Source organism: Micromys minutus (assembly GCF_963924665.1).
Source record: "Micromys minutus genome assembly, chromosome: 10".
Lineage (NCBI taxonomy): Eukaryota > Metazoa > Chordata > Mammalia > Rodentia > Muridae > Micromys > Micromys minutus.
This window is the reverse complement of record NC_137979.1, coordinates 45,948,164-45,957,851: the sequence shown is the minus strand read 5'-3', so window position 1 is coordinate 45,957,851 and position 9,688 is coordinate 45,948,164. Positions and strand designations below refer to the sequence as shown.

Sequence of the window (9,688 nt, the reverse complement as noted above, 5' to 3'; positions counted from 1 at the left end):
ATAGGATGATCCTAATCATAGCATGAGTTACCCGAATTAAAGGTCCTTGCTTCTAAATATCCTTTAGACAAAAACAAAAAACCCTAAACAAAGAGACGGGATGGACTCGAACAAACTCTGTTTCCCCATGTGTAAAATGAGCAAACTCTTGTAAAATGGCTCCATTGTATATTAACAGTGGTTTCTAATTTCTCTTTTCCAGTTGCCTCCAAAACAGAGACCAGAGCAGTAAACATCAGTTCCTCTTCATTTCTTTCTCCTCCTCCTCCTCCTTCTTTAGAATCAAAAAGGGTTTAGTAAACAGGGTGGACTGTATGGGAAGACTCTGGGTTGGTTGGCTACTACTATTTGCAAGTGGGGGTGGCAGTGGTCCTCACATCAGGCACAGCACATGCACTTGTCCGAGCCGCCTTAGCAGACACTGCCCTGGACACACTTGGAGCATCCTACGGGGCAGCAGGAGCAGCAGCTCTTCTTGCTGGAGGTGCACTTGCAGTTCTTGCAGCCACAGTACTGGAGCACATGCAGGAGCCGCCAGTGGAGGAGGGGCAGTTGGGGTTCATTCCCAGATCTGGTGAAGCACTTACACTATGGTATAAGTGACGAGAAGGCAGTCAGGCTGCAGAAGTCATGGTCTCCTCTCCATTTCTTAAGACTTGATTCTGAAGAATGAAGAATGTAAGACAAGAGCAGAGGCCTGGAAGTGTAGCTCAGTCGGTAGTGTGCTTACCTAGCAAGCACAAAGCCCTGGATTCAGTCCCCAGGGCCAGTACAATACTGACTGTGGTGCTACATGCCTGTAATTACAGCCCTCTGGAATTAGAGTCAGGAGGATCAGAAATGCAAGGGCTTCCTTTCCAGCCTAGACTATCCAAGACCTTATCTCGAGATGGGAAGCAGAACAAAGAGGTACAGCGTTCAATCAGAAGGAAAAGCCTTAGAAGCCTCTCCCTGGTCCCAAACTGGAACAATCTGAAACCTTGTCCGATTGTTCTCAGTCAATATCTGCCGGAACAAGCATGTCTCTGAGATCCAACAGTCCTCAGTGGGAGTATGAGATTCACTTTTCTTTATTATTATTATTATTATTTATTTATTTATTTAATGTATGTGAGTCCACTGTAGCTGTCTTCAGACACACCAGAAGAGGCCATCAGATCCTATTACAGATGGTTGGGAGCCACCATGTGGCTGCTGGGAATTGAACTCAGGACCTCTGGAAGAGCAGTCGGTGCTCCTAACCACTGAGCCATCTCTCCAGCCTGAGATTCACTTTTCTTATCAGCTGTGAAAATGCCTCAATTTATCCTAAATTACAAAGAAAGCAATAACCAAATCAAAGAGGAGAGAGCTTCATGACATGCGAAGTCTGGGCTGACGCTAACCCTAATTTTGCTGTTGATAATAATACAGACTTCCCAGTGGGAAGTGTTCCCTCTCAGCATACTGAGGGTTTTAATTACACTTGATAATCTGAGGATACGCTCTGTCATCAGGAAGCCATGGACCAAATGGAATGGAATTATATTTTCTGAATACTTGGAATTACTAGTCATCAAAACCTCTCAAAGATTAGAACAGTAATTCTGAAGGAAAAAAAAAAATTGGCTCCACCTTATTTTTTCTCTGTGTCTGGCCTAGCCTCATAAAAAGAGCCAGTAGAGTAGGTTTGTGGAAAATAAATTATCCAATTAGGGATTAACAAAACTGTAACTGGGATTAGGAAATGCCCAGAGAAAAGGAACACCCTACTGGTGTGTATATAAGGGCCAAAAAGGCAGACTGGAACAGGCCATTCCCTCCACCTTTCCTGCCACTAAAGCAGCTCAGTACTCTCGGGCGCGTCATGTTCTGCTCAGCTCAGAAAGGAGGGTCCTGCTCCTCCCGTGTCTCCTCCTCCAGGGCTGTGGGCGGCAGGGGCTGCACAGGGGGAAGCTCCTTTGGAAGTGGGAGCAGCTATGGGCTGGGGGGAGGCTCTGCCTGGGGCTTCCAGGGTAGCAGTAGCAGCTGGGGTCTGAGTGGGGGTTCTGTGGGGAGCATTGGAGGAGGCTACCGTAGCTGCTCAGTAACAGGTGGGCTCGGAGCAGCCTCTAGCTTTGGTGGGGGTTCTGGCTTTGGTGGGGGTTCTAGTGGAGGCTTCTCTGGCTATGGAGGTAGTATGGGGGGTGGTCTTGGTGGTGTCAGTGGCTATGATGGGGGTCTTCTCTCTGGAAGTGAAAAACAAACCATGCAGGACCTCAATGACCGTCTGGCCAACTACCTAGACAAGGTCCGAGCCCTCGAGGAAGCCAACACTGATCTGGAGACTAAAATCAAGGACTGGTATGGCAAGCATGGGTCTGGAAAAGGTGGGTCTGCAAGAGACTACAGCCAGTACTTCTCAGTCATCGAAGATCTGAAGAACCAGGTGGGACCCCAGAGCTGTGCTCCAATGACCTATATGACTTTTATTCAGGTCAAACACTCTGATGAGATTGTGTTTACGTGTGTGAGTGTGTCTGCACGTGTGTATGGAGAAGGGACTTGCGTGCCACGGCTCAAGAGTGAAAGTCAGGGGGACATCTTGTGGGAGCTGGTGCCATCCTACCATGTGAGTCCCTGGGATCAAACTTAAGGTAGTAGACACAGTAAGTGTCTGTACGCGCCACGGCATCCCCAGGGCCCTGTGATGAAATTTGAAGTCAATGAATTGTTCATGTGTGCAAAATGGGTGCTGCTGTACCTGAGTTATGACAATTCCTCATAGGACATACAATAATAGTGCTCTGTCTGAATCTCAGATTTGAGTATAGCATTTGTACAATGCCAGATGGCCAACTAACAGGTATACATAAGAGCAAAGGCACTAAGGGGATAATTAGGGTGTCCTAATTATTCATGACTCATTCTGACAGGTTAGAACATTTTTTTTTTTTTTGTATCTTTCTGGATTCATTAGGATGATTTTTTTTTTCTTCCCAGAGAATCTGGCAACAATGTTGCATAATGTCATGAAACTGAAAAGAATTTCAGCCACAGGTGTATGAGACACAGATTTTTAAGTGAAATACTGTGTTCACATTGATGCCTTGACTAGGTGAGGAAGTGGCCCATCTTCTGATCAGCAGACCCAGTCAGAGGACAGCACTGTATAAAACAGGGATCAACCCACCTTTAAGAGTTTAACACGACATAGGAAGATGTGTACCCTCAGCAGGTCGGCGCCAAAAGCAAAAGAGAAAGCCCCTTAGGATTCAACCTTCCTTCTTTCCTAGATCATTTCTGCCACCTGTGAAAACGCCAGGACAACTCTGCAGATTGACAACGCCAGGCTGGCAGCCGATGACTTTCGAATGAAGTGAGTAAGGCCCAGGAAATACTTGAAAGCAAGTAGGGAATACAACGCAGTCCAGTTGCTGGGAGGGGTGGGGGGGACAAAAAAAAAAAAAAAAACCTTTGGTGAGATCGTGACCTAAATAAAGCAGGAGTGTGCTTGGTTGGTTTTCTTCTATTTTACTGTTTGTTTGGTTTGGGGTGTTTTGTTTTGTTTTGTTTCTTGTGTAGCCCAAACAGGAGACAAACTCACTATGTAACTGAGGCTGGCTTTGAACTCTTCATCTTTTTGCCTCTAGCAAGAGTGCACTCCCTTGTCTGGCCCCAGGAGTAAACCTTAAAGACTATTGTTAAAAGCAAAGGGAAGGAAAAAAGAAAGCAAGAAAGGGTGGGAGGGAGGAAGGACAGGATGGGGGGGTTAAGGTTGTTAACTATTATAAAAATATCATACATGGCTAGAGCTAATATTAGAAATTATTTTTCTTCATGAGACTTAAGAATTACCTTCAGAGAAACTTCAGCCATTTTCATTTATCAAAATAGTCAGGGGTGGGCTGGGGATTCAACCTGACAGTAAGAGCAAAGGCCAAGAGCTCTGGGTTCCAACCAGGAAGGGAAAATGAGGAACAGTGTTCCAAGGTGAAAACTTTTCTCGGGATTGTGAAAGAGATGAGGTCTGTGACCGGTCCCCTCGCCTACCTTCCCGCAACCCGCTCCAGGTACGAGCATGAACTCTGCCTCCGAGAGTGCTTGGAGGCCGACATCAACGGCCTGCGGAAAGTGCTGGACGAAATGACCATGACTCGCTGTGACCTGGAGATGCAGATCGAGGGTCTGACTGAAGAACTGGTCTTCCTGAGGAAGAACCATGAGGAGGTAGGAACCGGCTCTGCCTACGAGGACAGTCACATTCAATGGTGAGAAACGCGGGGCAATGAGCTGGTCGCGCCTGGAAGCTCCTCCGGGTGTCAGCGACACGTGCATTAGAAGATTGTACCTTTTCTGTTCCCATCACTACGGTGCCTTTTTTGTCCCTTTACGCTAGGAAATGAAGTGCTTGCGAGGAGGCTCTGGAGGGGACGTGACAGTAGAAATGAATGCTGCCCCAGGAACCGACCTGACGAAGCTACTGAATGATATGAGGGCTCAGTATGAGGCGATGGCCGAGCAGAACCGCCAGGAAGCTGAAAAACAGTTCAACGAGCGGGTAGGGTGCTACACCAAGCGCCTTCAGTCAAGCATAAGCCACTACCTCTGCTCCTGCAGCCTATGACAAGTGTGCTTTACTTCCGTTTAGAGCGCATCCCTGCAAGCCCAGATCTCTACAGATGCAGGGGCAGCCGATTGCGCCAAGAGCGAGGTAATGGAACTGAAGCGCACAGTGCAGACCCTGGAAATCGAGCTTCAGTCTCAGCTGGCACTGGTGCGTACCGACCAGACGGTCGTTTGTTACTTTGTTTTAAATCTCCAGCAGAGTTCAGCAAACGAGTTGTCCTTCGTTGCCAAGATGCTCACTTAAGCACATAAAGGCAAAGAAAGAGAAAAACTGTTCTGCTCTCTGGGCCTGGGAGATGGCTCCATGGGGACAGTATTACTTGCTCTGCAGGCATGACGACCAGAGCTCAGATCCCCAACACCTCCGGGACAGCTTGGGGAAGGGGGTGCATGGGAACATGATAGAGCCATGAGTAATCTAGGCAAATTGGTGAGCTCTAGTTTCAGTGAGAGATCCAGTCTTAAACATCAACTTCTGGCCTCCACATCAACAGGTGCACATGCCCCTCCCCCACTCAAAGATTTAATTTGAGTCATGCCAGTGAAAATTAAGCAAAAGCAAGACAATATAGATTATGTCCATTGTAGGTGGAAAGCATACACCGTCTCATACAACATGGGAGGGGCTTCCAATTCATACTCTGATTTATCTTCACCCTGAATTTTCATTTTCTCTCTGTCACAGAAATGCTCTCTGGAAAGGACCCTGGCTGACACAGAAGCTGGCTATGTGGCTCAGCTGTCTGGAATCCAGATGCAGATCAGCAGCCTGGAGGAGCAGCTCAGCCAGATTCGGGGCGAGACACAATGCCAGAGCGCAGAGTACGAATGCCTGCTGAACATCAAGACCCGCCTGGAGCAGGAGATTGAGACCTACCGTCGCCTGCTCAACGGAGATGGGGGGTGAGCAAAAGCCACGGAGGTGCTCCAGGTGGGCTTATGTAAGCAAAGTGGGGGGGTGGATCAGACCTGTACCCGGAAAGTAATAAGATAACAGACCCAGCCCAACCAGAAGACACATGAACCTGTACCCTGGGGCATCCCTGGACTTCTCTCACCTTGGCAACTGCAAAGGAAAACGTTCTTTTTTCTTACCCACAGAGGATGTGACTATAGAGATTTAGTATCCAGGCATTTGGTATTGAGTGACTCAAACTCCGGAAACTGTTCTGGCCAAGGAAAAGGTAGGCCTGTTCTGAATGCTGACAACAATGTTACCATCTAAAAGTGCTTCTCAATGGATTGTCACTGAAGAGTAATTTACAATGAAGGGTATTCATTGTATATGTTAACTGTTGGGCCTGAGAGATGGTCCAGGCAGAAGTGTTTCCCTTGCAAGCATAAAGACCAGAGTTCAGTTCCTAGAAACCATGGGCAAAACAAAACAAGCAAACAAGCAGCCAGGTGTGATAGCACGGAATTACAAGTCCGTAATTACTTGTAATTCCAAGGCTGGTGGAGACCAAGGCAGGTAGATAGCTGGAACTTTCTGACTGGCCCATTTGGCAAGTTCCAGACTAGAGCGAGACCTTGAATCAAAAGAAGAAAAAGAAAAAAAAAAAAAAAAAAAAAAGAGGTAGATGTAGATGTTGTCTGGAGAACCAGAGCTGAGGTTGTCCCCTGACTTCCACATGCATGTATCCACCTACACATGTATCCACACACATGCATGCATATGTACCCACCTACATATGTACACACACACACACACACACACACATTAAAAATATTCAGCGATACAATCTGAACCAGAGAGGGTACAGGCAGCCAAGCATCAACTTTCTCCTGTTCTGGGTTTCAGTGACCATTTTCAGACTGACCTTGTGATCTCATGATTTTCAGATCCCAGCAAGACAAGGGTAACAAAGACCATCATAGAAGAGGTGGTAGATGGTAAAGTTGTCTCATCTCAAGTCAGCAACATTTCTGAAGTGAAAATAAAATAAGCACCTTCCAGATCAGCAGGACATCTGTCAAAAAGAAGAAGAAGAAGAAGAAGAAGAAGAAGAAGAAGAAGAAGAAGAAGAAGAAGAAGGGGAAGCCAGTGAAATGCCACCAGTCTGACCATTGTGCCGGCTCACTCCGGGAAAGCCTGCTACTAGCCCATTCTCTAAATTCTCCTATTTTCTGATTAGAATGTCCTCTTTAAAGCAGAAAGGAAGAATTGGCTTTGACTGCTTCTATACTTGAATAAATGCACCTTTGCAAGAGAGCAAAGTTATTTGCATGGCTGTTTCTTTCCTAAGAAATTTAATATTTTACTACACTGGGCTGGAGTCCTGAGTGACAGCTCATTATTGTGTCACTCACCTTAATTCTTTATCTAGTGTGATGACTTCTTTATGAAGTGAAGATTCCAGCCATTTTGCACATGGGTTTCATCAGTACACAAGAGAATGACATCATAGCTTAAGGCAGACCTCAGTGTCCCTCACACTGTCACCAACAGCCTGGCTCCTCAGACAAGGGTAAAATTATTGAGTGATTAACTTATAATTCGTCAATACCTATTTCTTTATGTCAGTCACTGAGCAGGTGCTTCATAACCTTGGCCGGAGAAACACAAGCTGTGCCCTCATACTTCAGCAAGTTACAGATGGCTATAGCCTGTAATCTCAGCACTTGGGGAATTGCCAGGAGTCCCAGGAGAACCTGGGCGCTGTGGTAAACTCCAAGGCTACAGTGTCCTGACGATGACAATGCAGTTTACTTTGTCAGTGAGAAGAAAACTAAGAATGAAGAAAACAGAGGCTACAGGGTGCTGCTTATGGTCAAGGGCTTTAGCTGCACGGGGTGGCACATGCCAATAATCCCAGTGCTTGGGAAGCGGAGGCAGGAGGACCAGGAACTCAGTGTCAACAGCAAGTTTGAGGCTAGCCTGAGCTACTTAGGAGCCTATCACAAAAAAAGAAAAGAAAAAGAAAAAAAAGAAAAGGAAAAGAAAGAAGAAAGAGAAAGAATTGACAAAGACTTGATTACACAGATTTGGCAACCACACTACAAAAATGAGGATATTAAAAGTTGACCGAGAGGCTGGAGAGATGGCTCAGTGGTTAAGAGCACTGACTGCTCTCCCAGAGGTCCTGAGTTCAATTCCCAGCAACCACATGGTGGCTCACAACCATCTGTAATAGGATCTGGTGTGTCTGAAGTACACTACAGTATACTCATATAAATAAAAAATAATATTTAAAAAATACTCAACTTTTTTTAAAAAATGACCAAATAAAAACCATAGAGAAAAAAAATGTTCTCTATCTGGGATGTGTGGGATCTGATTTCTCAACACATTAAAATCCCCAAAGAGAAGAAATGTTTTTTGGACCTTGTTCTTTTCCCAGTTACAGCGACATCTCCAACCAAAAAAATGTCAGTTGGCAGATCTGGGGTTTCTTTACCCTACACCCCTTGGGTGGTCACAGCCCCATTTCTCACAAAACGTGATATAGAGAACCAAACTTAAAACCGTAAAGCAGTGAGGCTAGGATGGAGCCATGACTTAGTTGGTAGAGAAAACTGAGTACAGTCACTAGAACTCACATTTTTAAAAGCCTGGTGTGGTGTGCACACCTCTAATTCTAGTACTTGGGAGGCAGAGATAGGCAGATGGATCCTTAGTGTTCCCTGGACAGCCAGTCTAGACTAATCAACAACCTACAGGCCGATGGAGAAACACACACCTGAGCATAATTCATAAAGCCTATACACTCAACTATAAAACTAATAAAAATATATGCCATCAAACTTTAATCATCAAAACCACCAAAAAATGTAGAATTTCATCATCTAAGCATATTGAAGGAAACATTAAAAATGAGTGTCATGACTGGAGAGATGGCTCAGAGTCTAAGAACATGTACTACTCTTATAGAGAACCTGGGTCCATTTTCCAGCACCCACATTGGGTGGCTTTCAGCCACCTGTTGCTCCAATGCCAGGGGCTCTGATGTTTTCTCTCTGAAAGGCACCTAACACGTATATGTACACGGCCACACACACATATGTGCACAATGACAATATAACAAAACAAATGTTTGAAAATGAACATCAATGCATTCCTCCTTGGGAGCCCTTCTACTCTTGGGAGCGCTTCACTTTTCTTAAGCAAATCTGTTCTCTGTTCAGGACCCAAAGGTCCTGGGTAATCTGTAACTTGGTCTGTCACTAGCTCAGAACACAGAGAAAAGCCTGAAGGGGAAGAGGACAGAGCCCGGAGGACAGTGCAGAGCTGGGAGAGGCTAACCCATTTCTCATCGTGCGATACAGTAAATGAAACTCAGAAGAGTTCTACCTGAAGTGAAAACCTGTCTTATGAAGCCATCATCCAGCCACCCAGAGACAGCCGTTGGCCAGGAGTCTTCTCAGAGCTGATTTTCTACCTGTGGGTCCCAACAACCTGGACCTCTGGTTAAGGCTGATGTATCTATCCCTTGTGGGGTTTCCAGCATCCTTTGACTCCTATATCAAAGCAAACTAGAAATCTACGCAGCAAATTCCTTGGAGCTGACAGCCCTGTTCCCTTAGCTGGCATTAACACAATGGGTTCGTATGAAAGGGTTGTTTACACAAGGAAAAGTCCAGCTTGTGTGCACCAAGTTGCAGCATTGCAGTAGAACCCCATGCTAGGAATATACCCCATACCTAATACTGAACTACTGATTCCATGGATCGTGAAATTTCTTTATGGGCCTGAATTCGATGTTAAGGACGGAATATTTACACATTCTTCCCTATCCACAAATTGCATTTGTGCTTCGCAACAGAAGGTGTTTGCGTGAAAACTCTGAGGCTCAGCTCTCCAGCAGCTTTTAAGGGAGCCGAGCTTTCTCTGGGTGGACTTGCCCAGGAGGAAGAGTGGCACATGGGCTTTCAGCCAAGGCCAACTTGTGATCCAGAGATTCACGGAGCTGTTCTCATCGTTGTGAACGTCAGGGGCGACGTCCAGATGAGATGAGGAATGCTTGCAGTGTTGTCTGTCTTCACAGGGATTACAGGCCAGGTGCACTGCAGCCGGCAGCCAAGCGTGCTAAAGGACTCCAGGCTCTAAGGGACAAGGCCGAACTTGCCTGGTGACGTCATGGAGTTAGAAGAGAGTTCAAAC

The 9,688-nt window shown here is 46.0% G+C and overlaps 1 protein-coding gene and 1 pseudogene across 2 annotated transcripts; one reads left to right on the top strand and one right to left on the bottom strand.

Moving 5' to 3' along the window:
* Positions 1-378: 378 nt before the first annotated feature.
* LOC308426646 (metallothionein-1-like) lies at positions 379-563 on the bottom strand (annotated as a pseudogene). The gene has a single exon. The product of its transcript is annotated as a metallothionein-1-like (transcript).
* A 1,283-nt stretch (positions 564-1,846) lies between these two features.
* Positions 1,847-6,533, top strand: KRT24 (keratin 24; the record flags this gene model as incomplete). The annotated part of the gene is made up of 8 exons (XM_080923701.1): positions 1,847-2,407; positions 3,255-3,337; positions 4,032-4,188; positions 4,358-4,519; positions 4,610-4,735; positions 5,273-5,490; positions 5,689-5,771; positions 6,430-6,533. 8 exons carry the CDS (start codon positions 1,847-1,849, stop codon positions 6,531-6,533), a joined length of 1,494 nt encoding a protein of 497 aa, XP_080779827.1.
* Between the last annotated feature and the right edge of the window lie 3,155 nt (positions 6,534-9,688).